The sequence below is a fragment of the Microchirus variegatus genome (assembly GCF_963457635.1).
Source record: "Microchirus variegatus genome assembly, chromosome: 14".
NCBI lineage: Eukaryota > Metazoa > Chordata > Actinopteri > Pleuronectiformes > Soleidae > Microchirus > Microchirus variegatus.
The window spans coordinates 3,756,168-3,780,992 of NC_139815.1; the positions used below are offsets into that span (position 1 = coordinate 3,756,168).

The following is a 24,825-nucleotide window of genomic DNA, read 5'->3' on the forward strand; positions in this document are numbered from 1 at the left end:
CACTGTTACAAACAAGCATCACTTAAGTTATTCACTTTCAAAAATGATATATTAGTGAAGACTTAACTACTAAATGCAGATCCATATGTAAGGTTGAAAAGTGACCAAAGAAATGCAAATTAATATGTACAAATTCAGTACGATATCCAATCTTAAAGAAATGCACCGTTTTATTAGCTGCACACTCATATTGGAGCATATTCAAATAGCTGACCGTCATCAGCGTACACGATGACTTTCACCAATCTGGGCAACAAATACTGAAGACAAGCACATTAATTACTGCACCTAGTTGAATAAGAAGTTAAAAGGATCTTAAACTGCATTAATGTGTACTTTAATTTAATTTATGATAATTCAAAGATTTGGGGGGGGGGTCGTGTCTCGTGTGGGCTAAAAGACTTTAAAACAGTTGCTGTTCTTTCAGTCCCCGTCACAAATAAACAACATATCGGCTGCACACCACATTGTCATTAACAATAATCCTATTCATTGAGTCAATTTCCTTCATAAATTAAACAAAAATATTCCTGATAATTTATTATTTAATCAGAACTCACCAACAGCTACAATCCGTTCATGTCTTGAGGCATCCCTGTTAAGCGATTGCCAGCTCGGTGTTACCACACACTGAGCTGACCTCTCTCTGAGTGGCCCTCTCTGTTTCACCATCACTCCCACTTTCTCCACCTTTCACTCTCCTTGTCCACCCTCCCCGTCTCTCTCTGCTCTTTTACCTGTGTCTTTATTTGTGCCTCTGCATGAGGTTTTACTTGGCTTCATGTTTCATGGGTTTTGGGTCAACCTGTATAATAATTTCAGAAAACGTACTCTTAGATATCTCTAGGGTTTAGAGAAAGTGGAATTTAGAAAATCCAAAAAGCGCTCTCAAGGTTTTGACACTTTGATTCTGACCAGTCATAATATCAATTAAAATGTAGATATTTCAGACTTTAATTAGATTAAGTATTTCTGCGTTTCACACATTTGTTGTTTTTCGTCAATGCGACATTTTAAATGATTAATTTTACAGTCCGAGTGTTTTTTCCATCAAACCGTCTAGAGGGACTACAGATGAAAAATTAACCTCTGGTTAAAAAGTGGCATATTTACTTTGACGTAAATTAAATGCCTTAAACGTATAAATGCGCTTCTTCAGCTTTTACTCAGACGCAAAACTAGATCTTTATTTATCTCCTTGAATCTCCACTTTTGTCTATTCTTAAAATATGTTTTCCTGGTTTGCGTTACCTTTTTCCTGTATAGATTTGAGTATTTGTTGTTATTGTTATCTGACAAAGTACGATACTGCAATTTTCAAATCATTTGAGATGAATTATTGTCTTGATCTATACACAGACTGAAGGGAACATCTTTGTTTCTCACAGATCTGCACCAAATATCAGCAGTAATCATTTTAAAAATGTTATTTTTCTTCTATGAAAATGACAATGAACGAAGTTCCCTCTGATATCGCCAATCACACCTCAATCACAATTCCTGTCAAAAATAACGGCAATTACATCGTTCAGACGTAGTCTCTGCTACTTGATTTTCCTACATCGCATATTTTAAGTCACCGTGTGTACCTAATAAAGTGGCTGTTGAGAGTACAAACATGTTGTTGTTTTCCCAGCTCACTGGTCTGGGCCTTCATGAGGCTACAGGAAGGTCACAGCCACTCAAACGGTGAAAATCTGGGTCATGTTAATCACACCCGTGATATCCATGCCTGTCTCTAACCGTCTGATGTTCTCCCACCGGCTCACTCTCCATTGAGGCGTCTCTCAGCTGGGACTGGTCCTGTGACTGTGCGGGTTTGTTGAGGGTGTAGTCTTACTGACGAGGCCTGGCCGGCGGCACCGGGCCGCCTGTCACCGTTTGGACACATTTATCCATCGGCCGTGCAGACTTTCAATTGAGCCCTCGAGCAAGGGCAAAAGCGGCAGACTCTCCAGAGTCAGAGCACTGTCTGTAGGCCCTGAAACCCAAGAGGCCTCAGTGAAAGGACCACCCCTTCCCCCCGCTGGCTTTAGCTGTATGATACTGTGGCCTGCACACAGGGACAATAACTTCCTCCTGTATTATTGATACCATGGGGAACAGTGATCACTCAGTGCAGCAGGGCTCGATTCACCACTGGAATATTCAATGAGAAACCAGATCCGCCCCATATGTTCCGCTCCTCTCTGCTGGAAACTGAGTCATGGCAGCGAGGAAATCAGCTGCTGAGACGTGCGGTTCAGATTGGAATATTTGGTCCGAGGCCAACTTTTGTTTTGTCTCAGTCGTACATTAGTAATGGAGGATGAAAAATGGACAAATTAGTGCAAAGAAACCCGTTCAAATTTTAATTAATTAACCCTTAGAGTGAAGAGCTTTTTTGTTTTGTTTCGATTAATTTTCTACGCACTCCGATCACACACCCTGATGTATATACACTAGAAAACTATTTCTGATTTTCCTCCGAGCACCACCAGAGGAAGCTCACGTACCACTGGCGGAACACAGTTTGACCCTGGCTCTAATCTGTTCCATTATACTTATTTGACGTCAAAACTCAATTAATTAATGAAAAATTAGTGAACAAATGTTTCTTAAATATTTATTATATAATTCAATGACACTCTGGAATCCGATCAGTTTTATTTTTCGTACTTCACTTCATATTACAATTTTTTTTTTTTTAATTTTTAAAACAAAACAAATTTCATATCCAAATTGTCAGATGTTAGCTCTATAATGACACATTTTGCATGTCTAGTTTTTGTCAACGGTGCAGAGGAACAGAAAGAAAACCTCTTTCAAAACCAGATTCACAGGTTCTGAGGTTAGAGGTTTGATGGTCCAGAGTGAAAATAGCACAGTAACCACCGTTTGAACAGAGAGGTTTCCTCAGAGCACTAGACGTAGAATGTTGATAATTCCTTGGCTTTGCCTCTGGCGCCATCATGAGGTAGACTTGTGTAACTTTTAGATTTTAAAATGTGACGGCGTGCATGTAATATCATCAGCATCTAAGTCCACAAAATCAAACTTATATTGCAATACATCCCTTCGGCCCTGTATTGTGGTTTTTCCAGCAATAATCTGGTACATGCTGATAAAGCCATTTTTAAGCAATTCCCCCCCACCCAGGATTAATAAAGTATAGTAGTATAGTATGTGTGCAGGAGGAGAACCTTTACATACAAAGTCTGGTCATGAAGAGTTCCCGGTCACCAGCGTCTGATCAGAGTCACAATGAGATGGAGTCGGAAATATGTGTCGGAGTGAAGGGAAAACTGAAAAATCAGATGTACACAGCAGAGAATAAACACACACACATAAAAACAATACATAAATACAATTATGCTGTATAAAATAACAGATATTGGCCAGGACTCACCATCAGAGGAAATCAGCTTTGTGAGAATATCTGCTTTGGTTATTTCTGCAAAGATGAGAGCGGAAACAAAATTGATCGTCAGTACACACACGTGAAAACTGATGGTAAACAATAAATGATTCAACTGGCAAAAACAAGGACGCGGTACCTGTGGTCGGGTCCAGAAGTTTCCTGAATTCCTTTGATAAATTTTGCACTAGAAACAAAAATATATTATTTTTTAATTATGGGAAAAGACCTCAAGAGGAAAGCAAAAAACAACTACGGAAGTTGAGAGCAGCCATAGACACTAGCTACTAGAGTTTTTAATTATTTTATCGAGACCAAGGTTTGTTTTCTCATGATACCAGGATGCATGTGAATTTGTGAATTCTGATATTAAAGGTAGAATTCTGACTTCCTTAGATTAAAGTCACAATTCTAAATTTAATCTCACAATTCCAACTTTCTAACTTTAATCTCACAATTCTAACTTTAATCTCAGAATTTTCCAAATTTCTGACTTTAATCTCAGAATTTTCCAAATTTCTGACTTTAATCTCACAGTTTTGACATTTCTTTCTCACAATTCTGACTTTTCTCACAATGTTAACTTTAATATCACAATTCACACTTTCTGACTTTAATCTCACAATCCACACTTTCTGACTTTAATCTCACAATCCACACTTTCTGACTTTAATCTCACAATTCTGACTTTAATCTCACAATTCTGACTTTTTTCAGAATTCTGACTTTAATCTCACAATTCCAATTTTCTAACTTTAATCTCACAATTCACACTTTCTGACTTTAATCTCACAATCCTGACTTTTTTTTTCCAGAACTCTTGACTTTTCTCAGAATTCTTTCTTTTTTTTTGAGAATTCATTTTATTTTGTTTTCACTTTCTTTCAAAAACACTTTTTACATGTGGCTCTAATACTCCATAGTTTTCTCATGATAACAAGATTATGAAATGAATGAAAATATTTTTAATTAATTTCTCTTAACATTAACAATAAATCTCAGGATAATTAATTTTTCTTGTCTTGTGATAACGGTTTGTTTTCTCATGTTTTTTTTTTTTTTACCACAGGTTACTTGTAATACAGTGATTTCATCAGCTTGTCATGTGACATGAACATGTGTGATGTGCTTTTCGTTATGCATGTTTGTGTTTATTTTGTAACACAACATGTGGCTTCCTGTTATTTATGATGAGTCGTTGATAACGTAGACGTGGAACTTATACTCACATAGTGGTGAGTCCATTCTGTTGGTCCTTGCTGTATGAAAAGACGGTGCGTGAGGACGCTGTGTGTCCTGCTCTGTGTCAGTCTTTGCATCTGTCACTTTATTGCAGTGTTCGGCATCAGCAGGTGTGTCGCCGCCTCCTGACGCATCTGAAGTGTGCGTGGCTAATTTGGCGTTCTGTAAAACGTCCTCCGGCGGCGGCACAGGCAGAGTGACAGGATCAGAGGTGGCAGAGTTTGTGCTCAGAAGTAGGATGTCTATGGGTCCACTGGTGCTTTTCATGTGGATCTGGTACCTCACTGGACCGTTCAGGCTCTGCAAGAATTAAGTACTGAGTCATCTGATCTGGATTAAAGGTAGCGTGAAGAGGACAGAAGGCTACAGCAGGTTCCGGTGAGGACGAACTTACAGCTTTGGGAATGGAGACGTCCAAATGGATGCCAGACGGTGCCTTTACTGCCAAGAGTGTGTGGCCTGATGAGACGGGGACATCGCACAGTCAAGAGGCGAATAATCAACTTGGTTTTTCGATGGTAGTGTTTTCACCACAACCTCCATAACCGGAAGCCAATAGCTCCTTTAAGGGGCTGTCCATGCACAAAACAAGTCTGAATCTCTGTGTGTTACTTTCTGAGTTATGCTGCTGACAGCAGGACAACAACATAACCTCTTTAGCTGAGGTAGTAATGATAGAGTGATGATACGTCACCTCTGAAGCAGTTGCAGATGTCTTCGTGATTCACATATGTCAGAGTTGATCGGAGTTAAGGTTGAAATACGACAGAAAACAATTTCCCCTTTTTTTTTTCTATGAGGGGAAAAGTGAACTATTTGCATTTCTAAAACCTTGCGTTTGTGAATTTTAGAACCGTATTATTATATCAAATTTGAACATCCTTGTATAAAAGTATACTTTTTTTTACAACAAACAAAAGGATATTTGCTGCAGTCGTCTCTCGTGCTCTCGATGCTCTGTTCGACCCACTGTCTCTGCTGGTCCAACATGAACTCCGTCTGCTCCAAATCGTCCAGCTCACACTTTATCTCCATCGCTCTGCGGGTAAAGATTGTCTGGCCTGGCTTTGCACCACTCATTCAAAAAAAAGCAAACAGGATATATTTTACTTTATATTGTCAAATCTGTATCCCTGACACAAATACAGATTATGCTGGTGAAAAACAAAACAAAAACGAAAACAACTTACAGCCACTTGACTTTCCTCTTAGATATTTTAATGAGTAAACCAACGCCCTCCAACACGTTTGTGATGTCATAGATCCGCCTTTTCTGATCGGCAGCCAGGAATTTGGCAGCCTGAAACAACACAAAACACTTTCCTTCACAAATGTCCAGATGGTGAGCAATCTGTGTCTCGCAGAGAAGCACTTTCCCTCAACTCGGAGTTGAGGCGGCATTCTGACGTCAAAACTGTTCTATGGATAGTTCTTATTGAGGAACTGTAGGACTCAATAAAAAACTTACGCAGATTCACCAAAAATAATTTTCTTGTGGACAGCCCTTGAAGAAATAAAACAAAGGTAGAGGAGAAAGATCTTATAATCTATCTGAATGTTCTCAGCTCACTCACATCCTGGATGTCCAACACTCCGCCCTCAGCTTCTTGTAGTAGCTTAACAAACCCAATGGCGATCACCTGGAGGCTCTTCATAATCCTTGGTATTTTGGGGTTTTGTCCGGTGGCCTTGCTGTCTGTACAGTCTGGGCTTCTTTTGTGAAACATGCTGCTGACTGAGAGACACAAAGGTGATGTATGAGATGAGCTGAGAAACACAGAGAGTAGCGTGGAGCTGACGGGGCCTTCATTCACATCGTATGTCAGTTTATTTCAGAACTGGGAGTGACCTCACCTCTGAGTTGACCGTGTGTCAAACTCAAGTGGTTCAGTGCTTCACAAAAACTTAATTTTCCTAAGACTACTGGCGTAAGAAACCTATACTAAAATGGCCGCCAGAGGGCCCTCCTTAACCCGCTGTAGTTCGCCCTTGTTTATGCTCGCGCGCGGCCACGCCCACACTGACTCTTTGCGCTCTGTTGTTTGAATCAGCTGCGCCGTGCCGCCACTTCACACACTACCGGAATTTAAAATAATTATTTCGAAACAAAAGCTCACGTGCGTTTCTCAGATGAAAGCGCCGGTATATTTTTACGTGTATCGAAAATGTGATTGTGAAACCAGTTTAAATGTATAGGAAAATCGCCTTTTTTTCAGTTAAAGTCTTTACTTTCACCACTCATTCGTGCTTACTGAATTGTTGTGAAAGGTTTGTAGCGGAAACACATACATATTGCGTTGCTCTTTATTAGTAGGCAACGAGTTAACATCAAAGGTTTAACTAATTATTGACAGCTAATTCGTTCTCTAAATAGTAGTGATATGTACATACAAGCACGTTTTCTATGCGACAGCAAAACGAAACAAAACACACGGTGAAGTAGTTGTTTTTACCTGGTTGTTGTCAGGAACAGCGATGCACAGTTCACGCTAAAGCCGCTAAGCTAAGGCTAACGGTTCCCTCAACGAAAAGTGACTGTGTGGGAATTAATGAACCAAATTCAATCGTATAAAATGAAATATAAGCGGTTAAAATTCAACACAAAGCCACGCGTTAACGCACTACACTAAACCTAGCGATACTACACCTCCCGTTGCTAGTAACGTTTCTACTTCCGGTAGCCTGAAATACCTGCCTTCAAAATAAAAGCCCGACCGTTGTCCTCAAGATGAATTAAAAAATCGATTATTACAAGTATTTATATTTTGTATTTTGCTATGCTGATATTTAAACGTATGTCACGACACTTCCCCCTGAATGTACTTTGTTTTTTAAAGGCTCAATAAAGTTTGGTGGTTGAAAAAAAAAAAGCAGAACTGTCTCGTATATAAGGAAGTGGTGGTGTTGATCACGTGATCCGCATTCCGCAGCAGCAGCAGTCACATGACGCACCCGGACTGACTGTGTGGTAGCGGCGAGGGAAAGTGCGAGGGACAAACTTGGTCTTTATTCTCGTCGCGTCTTCTTTATCGTCGTGTTTTTCTGTCACCAGCGGGTGAGAGAGAGAGAGAGAGTGCACACACAGGCTCCGTGATGTTCGCCGCCGGTCTGCTGGTGTGTGTGTTCGCTGTGCACGGCTGCTGGGCTCAGTATGAGCCGGATGAGGTGACAGACCTGCCCGGTTTGAGGTTCAAGGCCAACTTTCGACAGTGGTCCGGATACCTGCAGGCTGGGCCGGGCAAGTTCCTCCATTACTGGTAAGAGACAGGTGGTCTAAGTGGCGTCAATGGAGCTCAACAGGGGTGGAACCATAGCTGTTGTTCGCAGTGTTGTAATGTAACAAAGTACAGAATTCATGTATATGTGTACTTGACTTGTATTTTTATATTTCTAGCAAGTTTTAAACCACTACATTTCCTCTTAACTGTCTTTGTTACTCCTTACCAGAGGTGGAAAGAGTACTGAAATATTCTACTCAAGTAAAAGTACCACTGTTTTTTTCAATGACATTTTACTTGCAAGTAAAAGTACTGGTCTAGAAATGTACTCAAGTTAAAGTTGTAAAAAGTAGCTTGTATAAAATGTACTCGGAGTAAGTTACTTTTTAACAAGATTGTTGTTTGACACAAATCACACATGAATTGTTTTTAATTAAAGTCAAAACTTTAACAAATTATGTGAACACATAATGTATCGGTCAACATGGGTCAAAGGTCACAAATGCTTTAACTTTCTCACTCACTCAGGGACTTTAATTAACACCAATTCACCTGTCCTCGTTCACCTGACCTTGTTGTCCGAGCAAGAGATCAACATTTAATGAAAACAAATGTATAATATAGTATACAGCTGTATCATGTTTTTAAACCTTCCTCTTCCTCCTCCGTGCAGGTTTGTGACGTCGCAGAAGAACCCTCTCAAAGATCCCGTGGTGCTGTGGCTGAACGGAGGCCCAGGCTGCAGCTCGCTGGACGGATTCTTGTCCGAAAACGGACCGTTTCACGTGAGCGCCTGTTACTGTATCCGAGCATTTGATTGAACTGAATCTGAAAAGTCAGCGTTGACTTCTTCTTCTTCTTCTTCTTCCTTTTTTTTTACCTCTTTAAGGTGAATGATGATGGAGCCACACTGTACAACAACGCATTCAGCTGGAACAAGATTGCCAACATCTTGTACCTGGAATCACCCGCAGGAGTGGGATATTCCTACTCTGATGACAAGGACTACGCAACAACTGATGATCATGTGAGTTGTGTTGTGTGAAGTAGAGACGGCCGGATCCCGATCTGACGGTTTGTGATACCGTGGAAAAAATCCAGCAGTTCCTGAAAGCTGAGAAGTTGCAAAAACCAAACAAAGTTGTTGTTTTTTAATGTGTTTTTGTCTCTTAGGTAGCTGATGATAATTACAAAGCCTTGCAGAGTTTCTTCACAAAGTTCCCAAATTTCACACAAAACGAGTTCTTCATCTTTGGAGAAAGTTACGGCGGAATCTACGTACCTACGCTCAGTCTGCGCGTCGCTACTGGACCTTTGAAAATCCACTTCAAGGTGAGTTTTCTGCATCTAAATTGATGTTTACCCTTCAACCTACAGTACTGCACTAAGATTTAGGGCTGCAACTAAAACAATCAACTATTTTTGATCAATTAAAACAAGTTTTCTGATTTTTTTTTTTTTTTGCTTCATACAACAAAGAAATCATTTAAACATCATCATTTCCATGTTTGGTAAATGCCATTCTAAACTTTTAGAGTTTTTCTGACCAAACAAGTACTCTATAAAGTGAAGAAATTAATCAACAGGTTAACTGATTGTGAAGAGAACTGTTATTTGCAGCACGGCTAACATTATTTCTTAACATTGTTTTTTTTTTTCTTAGGGCTTCGCGGTGGGAAACGGAATCAGCAGCTTCCGTCTCAACGACCAGAGTCTCATCTACTTTGGTTATTATCACGGCCTCTTTGGAGAAGAGTGAGTGTCACAAGCTTCATATTGTTTTTGCTGTTATTCTCACGGGGAAATGAGTGGAGGGGGGGAAAGTCACTAAAACTTTACTTTTTTCCACTCAAAAGTTCATTTATTTTTTCAGGTATATGCCAATTATTGAATTATTAGCCAGTTGTTGCAATGAATCACTCAAACTTAAATGTTCCCATCCAAAAACATTGCCTTGCCTATTCAGCCAATTTAATTCAAATAATAATCGGGCGATGCCGATGTATTTTCTCCACAGCCTGTGGCGTCAGCTGACCACTGCATGCTGTGAGAAGGGGAACTGTAACTTCTATCACTCCAGCTCAGAGAGCTGCCGGACGATGGTACGTTCACACACTGCTCTGCTGGAACTCTGTGCTGCGGCTCCTCTCGGTCATATTTGACTTCTTTGCTTGTCGACGTTCAGGTGTCTGTGGCCTTTAATGTCGTGTATGCGAGCGGGCTGAACGTGTACGCTCTCTACCTGGACTGTGAGCGTGGAGGCTACGACAGAACCATGAGTCATCTGTTTAAGAACTACAGGGAACTTGGACACATCCGCAAAGTCAGCTTTTATCCTGTTTTTTTGTTGTTGTTGTTGTTGTTGTCGTCTTTTGTCTGTTTAACAATTTTTTTTTTTTAAATGTTAAAGGTTCCAGACCGACTAACTAGATTCAAGTCCGTGGGTGAAGTTCCTCCCTGCATCAACAGCACAGCACAGAAGAACTGGCTGAACCGAGGCGACGTGAGGAAAGCTCTACACATCCCAGACACGCTGCCTCCATGGGACATCTGCAGGTATCCTAGTAGAAAAAATAATGATTTACAATAATCGACGATCGTCATGCTTCATCTTTAAAGGTTTCCCTTTCTTTTGTTCTGAATTGAATTCAGCCCTAGTATAAATCCAATGTGAAGCACTTAAATTTGACTCAAAATAATGAATTTGTTACACAATGAACAGTTAAAACTCACTGGCAGCTGGTGTAATATTGAATAATTCCTGCATCGTGAATGAGTGAACAATCCAAAATAAATTTTTATGGCACAAATTTTCAGAAACCAATATTTACCAAAATACCACATTCCCCAAAAGTGCTTCAGCGTTTCTCAAAAACACTTTAGCGTTGCCTAAAAATGCGACAGAACAGTGTTAGTGCTTCTCAATAACACTTTAGCGTTGCTCAAAAGCGCCACAGTTCAGCGTGAGCATTTCTCAAAAACACTTTAGCGTTGCCCAAAAGCACGACAGCTAAACATTAACATTTCTCAGAAACAGTTTAGCGTTGCTCAAAAGCCCCACAGTGCAGCGTTGGCATTTCTCAAAAACGCTTTAGTGTTGCTCAAAAGCGCTACAGCTTAACGTTAGCATTTCTCAAAAACACTCAAGCATTGCCCAAAAGCGCTACAGTGTAGCGTTGGCATTTCTCAAAAACGCTTTAGTGTTGCTCAAAAGCGCTACAGCTTAACGTTAGCATTTCTCAAAAACACTTTAGCGGTGCCCAAAAGCGCTACAGCTTAATGTTAGCATTTCTTAAAAACACTTTAGCATTGCTCAAAAGCGCCACAGTGCAGCTCAAGCATTTCTCAAAAACACTTAAGCGTTGCCCAAAGGCGCTACAGCTTAACGTTAGCATTTTTCAAAAACACTTTAGCGTTGCCCAAAAGCGCTACAGCTTAACGTTAGCATTTCTCAAAAACACTTTAGCGTTGCTCAAAAGCGCCACAGTGCAGTGGGAGCATTTCTCAAAAACACTTTAGCGTTGCCCAAAAGTGCTACAGTGTAGCGTTAGCATTTCTCAAAAACACTTTAGCGTTGCTCAAAGCGCTTTAGCATTGCTGAAAAGCGCTTCAGCGAAACGTTGCCCAGATTTCCCAGAACACATTTACTCAAACAAAATAAAGTCTGCACACACGTCGCATGCAATTCTTTACAAAACAAAAATGTTATTTTGTCAAATTAAGTCACAAGCTAACCGTTAAATCAGCTGCTCACGCAAACAAAGCCCTGATATCAACCAGCAGAATATTGTAGTCAAATAATGCAATTTGTCCGTAAATACAAGGATTTTGACGGCTAACAATTGAAGCCTATTGGGTTCTTTCTACATATCCCCCCACCCCACCCCACCCCACCCCACCCCAGCCTTAACACTTGACTGACAGCTGTTTTTTGATCCTGTGGCCAGTAAGTGACCAGTATGCTTTCAGTCTGTTAGTTCTGCACTAACTACTGCAAGTTGAGGGTGGAGGAAAACCTCTGTGACGTGTGTGTGATCACTAGGATGAATTCTTCATTGCAGTGACGATGTGGGAGAGCGTTACAACACCCAGTACCTCTCCATGAAGGAGTTTTATCTGAAGCTGCTCTCTCTGGGTGTGAGGGCGCTCGTCTATAACGGAGACACTGACATGGCCTGCAACTTCCTGGGAGACCAGTGGTTTGTCGAAGACCTTGGCCTGAAGGTAGGAACTTTGAACTCCTAAAGATGAATAGGGGTAGGAAGCCGAGGGAAACTCGCAGGTACATCCAAGGTTTTTAAGACTGGATGAACCTGCTAATGTTTAATGCTCAAAACTAAACCAGATCCACTTCACTTCCTAACCTTTGTCACTACTGCTCTTAGACGACCACGGAGTATCAGAAGTGGATTCATGACGACCAGATCGCTGGTTTCTACCAACGGTTTGGAAACATAACCTTCCTCACAGTCAAGGTAACGTGTGTGTGTGTGTGTAGTTTTAGTTAACGTCTGTCCTGGTTTTAGGTCACATGATGCCGTTGATGTGAAATCCCCACTGTTGTGTGTTTCAGGGCGCTGGTCACATGGTTCCTCAGTGGGCTCCAGGTCCAGCTTTCCACATGTTCCAGTCCTTCATAACAAATACATCCTACTGAGCCACAGAAGACGCACGGATTCGTCTCCTGTCTGCCTGTAAACCTGCGGCCTGTTTTCAGAGAGCGGGTTTAACCAACTCTGACTTGATGAATCCTGACTGAGAATGTTGACAAGTGAGGCAGAGTTTAAGAAATCTGGTCCTGCGTCAGGACTCATCAAGAGTTTTAATTTACTCTCTGAAAACAAGGCCCTTGATTTGTGTGTGTGTGTGTGTATATGTTTTTCTCAGGGAGGATCTGTGAAGAGGGAAAATTTACGTAAATGCACTTATTCTCATGATCAATGTTGCTGCCGTCTATACAATTTTTGAACTCCTGTTATTTTTCCTGTTAACTTCGCACTGAATCACGCTAGATATTTGAGTGGTTGCTTTTTAAAACGCTGTGAATTCTGTCCCTTTGTTGTCGAGGATCAAATCTAACTGAACAAATAAAGAAAACTGACGACGCACTGAGATTGTGTGAAATTCTAGGGCAGTTACACGTTTTTCCCGCTGTTATTTTGTGGCAGGTAAAGCTAACCATTTTAAAGTACTAGGGATGAGTCGATAAGACTGATATCGGTAAGATACTTATTGATATCAAGCCATTCCTACTTTTCAGCCCTTTAAATCACAATCAAACGCACACATTTACGAAGTAACATTTAATTAAACTGTCTTTTTTTTCTTAGGCTCTTGTCCAACTGCTTTTTGGTATGGCCGATGAAATCAGTGCTTCTCTTTGTGGGAAAACGGGTAACTAAGTTTACATCCGTCTCTTAATAGCATTAACTAAGCAAAGCGGTCACTTTCGCAGGCTTCAAACGGAGCAGTTGACTTACTAGTTGTTTTGGATTGTCAATACAAGGGATATTGGTAGAAATGTGACATGTATTATGGCCATGTTTCCATCGTGGCACGGTTCAGTTCGGGATGGTACAGCCCTGGGTCAGGCTTGGGTCTTCAACTCATGGTAGCTTTACTTGGTAAACGAGGTGTGGCTGTGTGATGTCCTACTGGTACGACGACATCAAACCTCGGTGGAAACACGGCTTTAGTAAAAGAGTCGCTTCTGAAAACTGTAATTTCACTTGGCTTTTTTTATTATTATTAAATGCTATTTTTGATCACATGGATGGATTGTCAGAATTTGTTCACATGCCTTCACATCTCGTCATTGGTTGGTCGTCAAAAACCTAAACATGATTTCTGTGAAACAACGATTAAATGGGACCAACAAAAACGGGGTGAACGGTAAATATTGACAAATCATGTTTCCCCACAATGTCAATACACTTTTCCCACGTTTTTGCTGACAACCATTTTAAAAGTTCCTGGACCTGGATTTGTGTCTAGATTGATGTTAACTGATCCATACCCGCTACAAATCGGTGAAGCTACTTCCTGTAGAAACAATTTACGACCGTTTAAGGGATTGTTTAGTAGTTCTTCTTAAATGTTAGGGAAGGGCATTGCTAACAATAACGTAAATATTCAATGATATTATTCGTTGAATATCCTTAACTCCAGCAGAGCATGAGCACTAGTACAAGTAAAGCAGGGTTCATAGTATAATGAGCTAAAGAGATGCATTCAAAGACCGTGGTAAATTTCATGACTTGTGCAACTCCACATACATCCAGTATGCTACATCCATGACATCTAGGAATTTTGGAAGCTTACTTCATGGTCGTTACAGCCTCGGATACAGCATGTTGAGCTAGCGAGATGCATTCAAAGACCCTGGTAAATTTGATCACTTTTGCGGGATCTACGAAGTACTAACTGCTGCTATCAGCAGGACATCCAACTCCGCTAACATCCAGTACGCCACTGTGTTACATGACGACCTAGAATTTTGGAAACTCGCATCAGGTAGCAGCAGTTACAGCCACGGATCTACAACATGTGCCGCTAACGGGAGCAGCCAACGAGATGCATTCAAATTAGTGCACATACTAATTGCTTACAGCTGCTGCCACCTAGAGGTAACAAGATACACCACAAATTAGGTGGTCATATGAGTAGAAAGATTAGTTTTGAATCTTTTTTAAAATATCTTAAAAAATAGTCACAGTTGGACTTTTTAAAACCAAGCAACTAAAATCCTGATTTAATACATAACAGTTGGGGTTTCCTTCCTACCACACCTGTCGTAAAGCATTAGCGGTACCAGGAAGTAGCTGCACTTTCAAGCATTCATAGAACAAATCAGGTTTCTGGTATGGAAAATGTAATCATTTCATCCTGTGGCGATGACTTACATCTCCAGAAATAACGTAACTCCAAATTCATCAATAATATCCTTTTACTTTATGAGTTACTCACACACACAGAACATTTTCAGCTGAGGTAAAAAGAATTCGACACCAAATTGTGCAAACTAATTTGATACCAAAACATGCAAGAAATATTTAATACAATATAGAGATGCTCTATAGTTTTAACTCTGGTTTCTTTCTCTGCGTCTTAAAATTCCCTTTTTTGTCCCTTTATTTACTAAAGTAAAATGACTTGTTTCATTCCATTTGTTCCCTAAAATATTGATAAAACAATAATAAAAAACAACTGTTTTAAATTTGGATCACACTAAGTATTTCTCTACAGCTGATATTGCTGTCAGTTAGAGTTCTCACTCGACCTGCACGAGTTTTGGTTATGTATTGTCGTGTAAAAGCGTCTAACATAATTATGACCTATGTTCTTGATGAAATTGCTATGATATTTTTTTACCTGCTCAAGGGACGACAAATGCAAAATTAGCTACAAGCTACAGTAACTACAATTGTACATTGTCCATGTAAAATATTAACAATAAATAAATTTAAAAAACAAAACACTTTGGCTCAAACATCATTCATGAGCTGGAATCACGTTAACCAGCTCCAGTACTAACTAATATCGGACTAAAATGTGGTTTCCTCTTGTACGGAAGAGGATTAGTGCCACATGAAGATTTTCCTTTTTAAGCCAGAATTCCAGGGGGGGAAAGGGCAGATTTCTATGATTTAATTTGGAATTCTGGCATATTTTATTTAATCAAAATGTTCATATGTGGCCCTAATCCTCCTGCCATACTCTTTGCCTCATAAAAACCCTGCAAGAAACTCACTGTTCACATTCAACGTCATGACATTCAAAAGAAAGAAAAAGCAAAGTCAGCATTCCCAACTTATCAAGCAAATTGAGGAAATGTCATGTCCATGTTGCATAAAACCTTTGATTCCAAACTCGACATGCAATAATTAATCATTTAGTAACTGATTATTAAATTAACTGTCAGTCTCAAATGCCAAAAGTTTTGATTTTTTTTTGGTCCCCCACGACAATAAATTTAATGTCTTTAGATATTAAAGACTTAACAATTTTGCCATTTAAGAAACTTCAATTAACATTTTTCACCTGGTGTGAGAAAACTGACTAAATGAGTCAAATATAAGCAGAGAGTTAAAGTTTAAGGATTTTCCTCATGTTTTGTAAACAGGAATGTTTGAATTGCAGGTCCAGAAGTTGTGGAGTTAAAACCATCATAAAAGCATAAAATGTGCAAATTTTAAACCCCAATTAAATCATTAAAAAAAAGAAAAAAGTGTCCGGAGTCACTCGGCATTGGATTCATCCACTTCCTGTACGGAGCAGGATGGCTGTGATGTACCCATGCCGTGAGCTCGTCTTTGATTTTCCTTATCTTAAATGCGAGTGTCGTGAGAAGGTTCTCTGTTATCCAGAAGTCCGTGATAGCAGCAGAGAGCGGAGATGACAAACGCTCATCTTAGCTTATGACATCCTGATAGATGGAGTTGGTCGTGGTGAGGCCAAAGATGAAAGCTCCAATCGTAACCATGGCAGCACCAAAGATCACCAGACCGTGCCAGCTGTGAAAGACAAACACAGAGAACCAAACGTGTGAGAGTCTGTGGTTAAACGTGCAATATCAAAGTTTACAAGCAGCAAAAGCAAAGAAACGATCACCGCAGCAGAGCAATGAATCAAAGACAGTGAATCCTGCTCCACACGAGAGGATTTTCAAATTTGGCTTGATTATAAAAGTAGAAATATTTTTTATTACAGAAACGCAGGGACGCAGGGAAGTGTCTCACCTGGTAGATCTGTCGTCCGTCTCTGAAAGCTTCGCTTGCATCAAACACAAACCTGTTGAGTTCGAGAGGTGTCAGGTACAAAAATGCAGCAGTGCGACATTCAAATGTGACGACAGTTTGAAGCTTCGAACGCGGCGAGGAGGGCTAGTTTTTACCCGGGAAGATGAAGATAAAACAGGCTGCGAGTCCTCCGATCAGAGAAATCACACGGCCGATGTCTGGGATGAAGAGGGCGAGGACGAGGGTGAGGAAAAACCACACCAGGGTCTGCAGGATCCGCCTCCTCTGCTCACGGCGCACACACACCTCCACCTGCTCGCCATGGAGTCGGAGCCACAGTCCTTCTATAACCGTCCTGCAAAGACATGCAGTCGCACCAGGGGGCAGCGAAGAGCAGTTAAATAAAAAACGCTGTATCATGGTGCGAGAAGAGCGCAGTTCCTGCTTTTATCTACTATTATAAAACTTTGATTGAGTTTTTGCCTTGCTGAACTCAGGTTCACAGGTTTTAAAGAAATGTTCTTTCTCTAGTTAAATAAAAAGAGCAGAGGACATTAGACAACGTAACATTCTTACCTGCCACAGAAGTGTAAAATGGGGTAGGACGTGATCACACAGACGACGATAAACGCCCTCGCGATGGCCACGGCGATGTCGTCAGGAGGATACGACATCAGCACATCCTGACTGACACTGGAGCCAAATGTCAGGTAACCGCAGACGCCTGATCAAACACAAAACATCAGGCGTTTCAAATACTGGTGGCTATAATCACAATCGCACAGAAACCTGACGCACCACTGCACGATACTTAGCACAAACTAGCTCGATTTTAGTCGGACAACTGCGTTTAAATGACATCAAGAAAACCAAATGATTGTATCAATCTGACTAAAACTGCAGTGTTTATGCCAGAAAAGGTACTAAAACGCACGCACACACACACACACACACACACACATTGACAGGACCTGTTCCCGTGTAAACGAAGAGGCAGATGATCATGCTGAGTGTGACCACGAGTCCCCAGGGTTTGAGCTCCTTCCTCCTCATGCTGTTGAACACCGGGACACAGCTGACGTGACACTGCAGACAAAAAGACACAATTCATTCATAAACCATTATCCTAGTTGCCATCATAGAGCATGCTTATTTTTATGATTTGATTTATGGACAAAAAAATCGAGGAAAGCACCTGGAACCCAAAGCATATGGTCGGCATCGCGTTGAAAACCGCTGTCCAGGACGCAGAACTGAAACAGACATTCAGGGGTTAGAAACATAAACAAAGACAATGAAGATGCTCGAAGTTGCGCTTTAAAACCAGAGTCCAGTGTTGAATCCCAGCTGTGACAGATGGATTCATGCACTCATCTCATATTATGTCATTTGACTCCAGATGTGAAAGAAAGGCAGATTCTTTTTCATTTTTTCCCACTCATGTGTGGCCTAGATTTGGTTACACTGCTATTTAAAAATGATTATTGTGACAATGAAAATCATCCATCCGACATCTGTGTGTGTGTGTGTGTGTTTGGGGGGGGGTGTGTGTGTGTGTGGGGGTGTGTGTGTGTGTGTGTGTGTGTGTGTGTGTGTGTGTGTGTGTGTGTGCCTCACCTGGTGGGGACTTGGCTTGGAGTCACCTCTTTATCAGGCCAGATGTACTTCACGATGATCACTATGGTAACGTACCAGGTTCCCATCACACTCAACGCACTGCGATGAAGGACAATAGTTCATCAAGTTAAGACATGGTGGGACCATGTGAAATACTGATTTAAACCCAAAACTACAGTCGCTGATTCAAATTCACCTTTCTATCTATGAACACACGTGCATAAAAACTCTTGAAACTTTGCATGGAGGTCAGGTCTGCCCCCTAAAGTGAAAATAGAGGCAAAATTGAGTTCCACTTAATTTCTCAAAACTTGGTGGGAAGATGTTATAGACCAAGGCGAACAGAAAAGTTGAACGTAACCATGGCCTCAACTCAACAGGAAGTCGGCCATTTTGAATTCTGCCATCCATTTTGGCGATTTGCACCCTACACAAATGAGCAAACTCGCCCAAGCGCATTTCTTGTACCAACATTTGTACTAACACATCAGAGGTGAAAAGTTATCGAAAGTTTTTGCGGATTCAAAGCGCTGTGATCAAGGCAACCCTCTGTGTTTCGGCGAATTTCGACCATTCGTCACAAAACAGGAAGTGCCCTATGACTTCGGCATACATTGAGTTCCACCGAATTTCCCGAAACTTGGTGGGAAGATGTTATAGACCAAGACGAACAAAACCGGTGACCGTAACCATGGTCTCAACTCAACAGGAAGTCAGCCATTTTTAATTTTGGCGATTTGCACCCTATGCAAATCAGTTAGACACATCAAAGGCGAAAAATGGTCGAAAGGTTTTGCAGATTCAGTGAGGTCAGGGACCAGAAATCATCTCTCCCCGACTTGCATGGGAACGCAAGGGCCCTATCATGACTGCGTGCAGTCATAGTTTTATTATCTTAAGTAAAATCTTTCTCCCATTGTGGGACTAATAAAGGATTAGCTTAACTCATCTTACCCATCATATCTATAAGTACATAAATAAACAAAAGGTTAATTTCAAGGACGAGTGAAAAGTAAGATGAGTGAGTCAAAAGGACAAATGTGTACCTGGCATATTTCTGAAAGCCAATCTCTTTGGGGATGGACAGAGGAAGAATGACCAGGACTGCGGTAACGGCGATGGTAAACTTGCGGTCAGTGTACCAGATGCTGCTGGTGGGCGCCACAACTGCTATCACTGCAACAGAAAGATGGGTCATCAACATAAAAAGTGGATAAACAGAACTGGTGCAGCGGTTTGTGTAGCGCTTTTGGTCTAGGTTTCTGGATTAGTTTTTATCCATTGCACAACTAATTTTTATAATCTGACAAAAGTTAGATATTTACAATTATTTTTTTGGATGTTGATAGGGAAAACTTAGGGAAGGAGTTCCAGACAGACAGCAACTCTTCCAGTTTATTAAGCCGTCAGACCAAAACTCAGTGGCCAATCAGCAGGAAGCTTCCTAAGGCCCGCCCACACAAAAAAAACACACTGCCAGAACAAGTGCATTTTCAAACAATAAATTACAATATTTTTGAATGATTAAATCGATATTTAAAAAAGTGTTTGAAAATATTCACAAAAATCTAATTCCATAATTATCTTATTTGCACTTACCTTTTATAACACTTTTATAATGCTGCAACTTCACAACCTCCCTCTAGCATACAACGTTCACATATGTGGTGTTTCCATTCAGGTTTATTTTACCGGTAACATCTGCTTTGTGTATATAATAATAATAATAATAATGTGTAATAAATAAATGAAAAATGTGTGCGGTAGCAGATTTATTGCGCCGCGTGTGAATGCACTCACAGCGATCCAGTTGGTCTCCAATCACGATGAAGAAAGCGATGCACGTGCCGAAGGTGTAGATGGCGATGGCCACTTCGCATAAAACTCCCGTGACTCTGCCACACGCGGCCCGGACGACCTCCTGATACGTGCTTTCGTTACTCACCTGAGGGAAAACCGCACACACATCGAAGAACACGGTGATGATTCAGTCGTGAGAAGAAGTGAAGTGAACGCCACTGAAGGTCCTTTGAAACGCTAACCTGCTAAACCGGACTAATCTGAAGTCATTTATCTAAATGAATTGTAGTAATTTGAAGCCAGAGGACACGTTTTAAGAAAAACACCAGGCATGTTTTTCGTAAACACTAAAGTGAACACTCCTGACTTAGGCTAACAGGGTTTTTTTTTCTTTTCCTGGTACCTGGTACCTGGTACCTGGTACTTTTTAAAAATAAAAAATTAAATTGTGTACTTTTACTCCTCTAGAGTTGGTATTATGGTCTGTATTTATATAGAACTTTTCTGTCTTGATGAGCTGTTTTTAGGGTTGGGCGTCGAGGGCATTTGAACAATTCCGGTTCTGATTCCAATTCCTTGATTCAGGTTCTCCGCAGGTCAAATTTAAGACTTCTTAAGACTTTTTTAAGCCCATAATGAATACAATTTAAGACCGATTTCAAATCCATACTGGCAAAAAAGCCACAAATCGTTGAACTTGCAATTCAGCTTAGCTGTGGGCTTTCATTAAGTTTTCTCCGCTGCTATGCTAAGCTGATGCTCGATAAATTCTCACCGGGCAGCCCAGGTGGCCTACTTTAGTCCCGTGTTGTAGTTATGTTATCGCATCCTCAAAAATAGAAACATTTCAAAGCGAGACTGAAGTTTATGCCTGTTTTAAATAAAAGTCACGTTAATAGATTTTTAAGACCTTTCAAAACTGCATTTACTTTTATGAGATTTTAGGAGAATTTAAGACATTTTAAGGCCTTAAATTCTAATTATTGGATTTAAGACTTTTTGAGACCACGGGGATACCCTGTTGATTTGATTTGGAATCTGTGGGCGCTATAGAGCCCTGGGGCTATGAACAAACTCTGTTTTCGCCAACCCGGCCTCCGTGCCAAATTACAAGAGTTTTTAATGAACGTTAACCCCCTCAAAATGACCGGAAAGCCACGGATATAATAATATATCTGAAGAATAACAACAGGTTCCTCGCACTTTGTGCCAGGAGCCTCGGCCCTCACACATTTGCAGAAGAAGACATTTCACGACTGTCCATCACCGTATTAGTTGGAAACATGATTTTTAACAAACAGTTTCACACCAAGGCTGGAAAATAATTTAACAACAACACAATAATATCACAACATACTTTTCATAAGTGGCACGAGTCTGAAGCACTCAAGAAGACGTCTGTGAGTGTTGAACCACTCAGGATCAGGAATAAAAGCCACAGAACTAGGGAAAAGCTCTTACATGAGAAAAATAAATAAATATTCCACCACTAATACAGGAAGAAAACACTGACGTGAAGAAGAAAAGAGACTTTTCAGGAAGTGAGAATGTGTCGAAACAAACAAACCTGCGAGCAGTAGCCAAGAATCACCAGTCCAGTAATGATGAAGATCAGCATAAACTGGGAAAAAAGGAAGGAAGTATTACTATTGTTCTACATTATAGAGTCTGTGAGCAGAGTAGACACATCTAACTGATGATTCTTTCTCTTTGCATAATCAGTAATTCATTTGGTCTATAAAAGGTCAAAAATGTTGATGATTTCTCTGTTGTATGGAACAAAGAAACCAGAACATATAAACATTTAAGAAGCTGAAACAATCGGAAATCTTGTTTTAATCATGAAAAAAGCTTCAAACCGATTCATCTGTTTCTCAAAATAGTTGTTAAATAGTGTTTGGACCAAATTACAGACTGTAGCTTTAACGACTTCTGTTTAAATCAGAACATCGTCCTCACCATTTGAAGCGTCACTCCCGCAGTAACTCCGCCGGCCATGTTGAAGGCTGCGGGGAAATTAAGCAGACCGGCTCCCAGCGCGGCATTCACGACAATAAAGACTGCCCCTAAGGACGACACACCGCTGCTGCTCTGCCTCCTCTCCGCGACCAGGTGATCCACGGAATCCACGCTGGGGCTCTGCAACAGCCACGCCCTTTCGCCGGAGTCAGTGCTCCCGACTCCGCCCCAGTCCTCCGCGTCAGCGTTAATCGCCATGAATCCACCAGCTGCAACTTGGCCCGGTGGCGCGGCGCCTTTAAAGGAAATTGGTCTCCGACAGTCTGAATCCAAGGGGGAAGTAAAGTTGAGTGAAGGGACGCGAAAACTCTTAAGGTGGAGCCGAGCTCATACATCCAGTGATTTAAGGAGCTTTGACCAGAGTCAGAGTGAAGGTGGAGCCATCTGAAAAGAAATTAAACCAGAAAACAACAACTGAACAACATGCTCTGTAAACGTTTGTAAAGAAATTGTTAAGCTTAGATTAAATTATTTGCATTCGACAGAAACTAAAGATAAAGTAATTATACTTTTCTTTTTTGCCATGTTTTTCACAACAGCCCATACTGGACAAATTACACATCTTTAGAGTTGATGCTAAATACAGGCTGCATAGTTTCTCCAATACACTTCTATGGGAAGCGCAAGGTGAGAAATACTCAACATCAGAGGCGCAGCTTGTGAACAGGCAAGGCAGGCAACTGCTTGGGGCCCCGAGCCAATAGGGGGCCCCTGACACTCGGAGCCTGAGGGCTGATTTTAGCCGCCTCCCCGTCCCCCTTAAAAACAATGGCCGATTTGCAATAACATCTCAGTAGGAAACCTCCCTAAAGGGGCCCCACCTCACGTTAACCTGTGTGAAGTTATCGTTCTGCAAGTTGGAAAATTAAGATTTTCCATGTTATTTGATTCATTTAGAAAAAAAAAAATGTTTACACACACATTTTTTGTTGGTGTCAGATTATTTGTAACATACTGGTGATGAACACTGCTTGGAAGGGCCCCCTGGGAATTTTTGCTTAGGGCCCCTACAGACTCTAGAATCGCCTCTGCTCAACATGCAACATGAAACTTCACCAATGAATGCTGCTACATTTTACACACTGTACCCTTAAAGCTGGGGCAGGCAACACACTGTTTGGTGTAATTGGTCAGACTGAGGTCATCAGACAGACAGTATGTTTTACATGGGTAACAATAGTCCTATTTAAATCACATTTTACAAATGGCTCACTCTCCCGCACCACAGTCCAGAGAAAAAATCTGCATTTTTAGCTCATGGGGACACAGGAGCTGCTGCTCTGCTCCTACCTCGTTTTGTCAGTTTGGGTCGACGGGTTACATCCAAATGCAGGTTTTCATAGCCCGAAGTCACAAAATATCTCATTTGACCTTTCTCACGGAGGCAGCAGTGGATCAAAACTACTGTGTGCTGTGGTGTAAAATCACTGATTTTCTCTGTGGACTTTGGCATCTTCTGGTCCTGAATCTTGCTGTATGGGGACCCACTTCTTATATGTTTAGAACTGGTAAATGAATCATTTACAGGAGACGTTTGGTAAATGGATTTTTTTTGTTTTGTTTGGGGACTCAAAAACAAACAAAAAAATCTATCATGACCCAATAATGGGTCCCGACCCAGTCTTTGGGAACCACTCATTTACATAGTCGTGCTAAGGCAATCAGACAAGTTGCCAAGTCCAAGTACATGCGGAGAAGAAAATTGATTTATTGGCTGTGTATGTCTGACTATATCTCTGGTTCAATACGCACTAGCTTATAGAAGCTAGTGCGTATTGAACCAGTTTCCTGTTGACCTTTACGTCACAGAAAACGTTTACAGTGAGATGGATGGTGCCGTGGTTCTGTATGTTTCGTAACCTGGCGTACACGCTAATCGTGACAGAAACTAGATGGATCATGGACAATACTGCAGTTTATACGTCACGCAGGAGTAATTGGATTTTGAATCGCATTATCCAGGTACGTTAGTCTCACTAAGTATTAGCTCGATTTTAGTTATTGTATTAGTCCGACTACAATCTGACATCTTGGACCATTCTCTGGTAAGATACTTTTACTCAAGTATCCCTTATAGGTACTTTATATGAGACTGACATTAGTCATTGCTCAAATCTGTTTACCTAGCAGTCAGAAAAACACTACAGTAAGCACAAGTTTGCTCTTGTCATCATTTATGCCGTGAACTGGGTCTTTTAAAAGGTGGGTCCCATAAAAAGAAAAGTAGTGGAAACACAGGTGATAATGAATAGGTGACGTATTTCAGTGTAAAAACGCAGCTTGTACGAGACTGTGGAGACTCAGCAAATCACAGACCGGGTTAAGGCTGAGCTCAGCCCACATACACCACCAGGTAAACAACACAGTTCTTTAAAATAAAAACCAACAACGCCACGACACTATACATATCTACATTATCCACCTTTCTTTCCCTCTTAATCTAACAATAACAACTTGCTCTGCGTCCTTACAGCAGCTAGTTAGCAAACGTTAGACATTTCTGAGCATGAAACACGTAAACAAACGCGTGTCACGCGTGTGTAAATACATTCTTCATAGTGTCGTGGCTGTTAATTGACGCGTTTTGGCATTTAAAGGAACAAAATGTTGACTGTTACCTTTGTTGTTTATCACCCGCACAGAGAATGACCGAGCGCTCTCTGCGTTCGTGTCTCTCGTTGAAAGCGGAGCCGACCGAGTGGCACGTGACACTTCCGTCACATGACTGCAAAAAACAGAAGAAGAGAAAAAATGCCGACTGAGCGTTCTATTTCCTGTTTGTGTGGAGTTGTGG

General features: G+C 41.0%; 3 protein-coding genes across 3 annotated transcripts; 1 reads left to right on the top strand and 2 right to left on the bottom strand.

Moving 5' to 3' along the window:
• Positions 1 to 4,582: 4,582 nt before the first annotated feature.
• Positions 4,583 to 7,153, bottom strand: LOC310936857 (transcription factor E2F4-like; the record flags this gene model as incomplete). The annotated part of the gene is made up of 7 exons (XM_083901012.1): positions 7,093 to 7,153; positions 6,214 to 6,374; positions 5,830 to 5,939; positions 5,555 to 5,714; positions 5,334 to 5,370; positions 5,034 to 5,098; positions 4,583 to 4,939 (listed from the first exon to the last, which is right to left on the bottom strand). Exons 2-7 carry the CDS (start codon positions 6,292 to 6,294, stop codon positions 4,583 to 4,585), a joined length of 810 nt encoding a protein of 269 aa, XP_083757138.1. The 5' UTR covers positions 6,295 to 6,374; positions 7,093 to 7,153.
• A 476-nt stretch (positions 7,154 to 7,629) lies between these two features.
• On the top strand, positions 7,630 to 13,558 carry LOC310936340 (lysosomal protective protein). The gene is made up of 11 exons (XM_083900389.1): positions 7,630 to 7,896; positions 8,531 to 8,642; positions 8,747 to 8,884; positions 9,031 to 9,189; positions 9,521 to 9,612; positions 9,875 to 9,959; positions 10,043 to 10,180; positions 10,268 to 10,413; positions 11,919 to 12,081; positions 12,243 to 12,332; positions 12,431 to 13,558. The coding sequence occupies exons 1-11, from the start codon at positions 7,733 to 7,735 to the stop codon at positions 12,512 to 12,514; spliced, it is 1,371 nt and encodes a 456-aa protein (XP_083756515.1). The 5' UTR covers positions 7,630 to 7,732; the 3' UTR covers positions 12,515 to 13,558.
• Positions 13,559 to 13,714: 156 nt separating this feature from the next.
• slc38a7 (solute carrier family 38 member 7) lies at positions 13,715 to 24,721 on the bottom strand. The gene is made up of 12 exons (XM_083900894.1): positions 24,650 to 24,721; positions 21,972 to 22,415; positions 21,580 to 21,633; positions 20,013 to 20,157; positions 19,259 to 19,388; positions 18,213 to 18,311; positions 17,791 to 17,848; positions 17,567 to 17,681; positions 17,172 to 17,319; positions 16,751 to 16,950; positions 16,596 to 16,647; positions 13,715 to 16,370 (listed from the first exon to the last, which is right to left on the bottom strand). The coding sequence occupies exons 2-12, from the start codon at positions 22,227 to 22,229 to the stop codon at positions 16,268 to 16,270; spliced, it is 1,362 nt and encodes a 453-aa protein (XP_083757020.1). The 5' UTR covers positions 22,230 to 22,415; positions 24,650 to 24,721; the 3' UTR covers positions 13,715 to 16,267.
• Between the last annotated feature and the right edge of the window lie 104 nt (positions 24,722 to 24,825).

Coding starts and splice junctions, on each gene's coding strand:
- LOC310936340 (XM_083900389.1), top strand. CDS start 7,733: ATGTTCGCCGCCGGTCTGCTGGTGTGTGTGTTCGCTGTGCACGGCTGC. Junction 9,960..10,042: donor CAGAGAGCTGCCGGACGATG/GTACGTTCACAC, acceptor GTCGACGTTCAG/GTGTCTGTGGCCTTTAATGT. Junction 12,333..12,430: donor TAACCTTCCTCACAGTCAAG/GTAACGTGTGTG, acceptor TGTGTGTTTCAG/GGCGCTGGTCACATGGTTCC.
- slc38a7 (XM_083900894.1), bottom strand. CDS start 22,229: ATGGCGATTAACGCTGACGCGGAGGACTGGGGCGGAGTCGGGAGCACT. Junction 20,158..21,579: donor TTCTTGGCTACTGCTCGCAG/GTTTGTTTGTTT, acceptor GTTTTCCCTCAG/GTGAGTAACGAAAGCACGTA. Junction 16,951..17,171: donor ATTTTACACTTCTGTGGCAG/GTAAGAATGTTA, acceptor ATGTCTTTGCAG/GACGGTTATAGAAGGACTGT.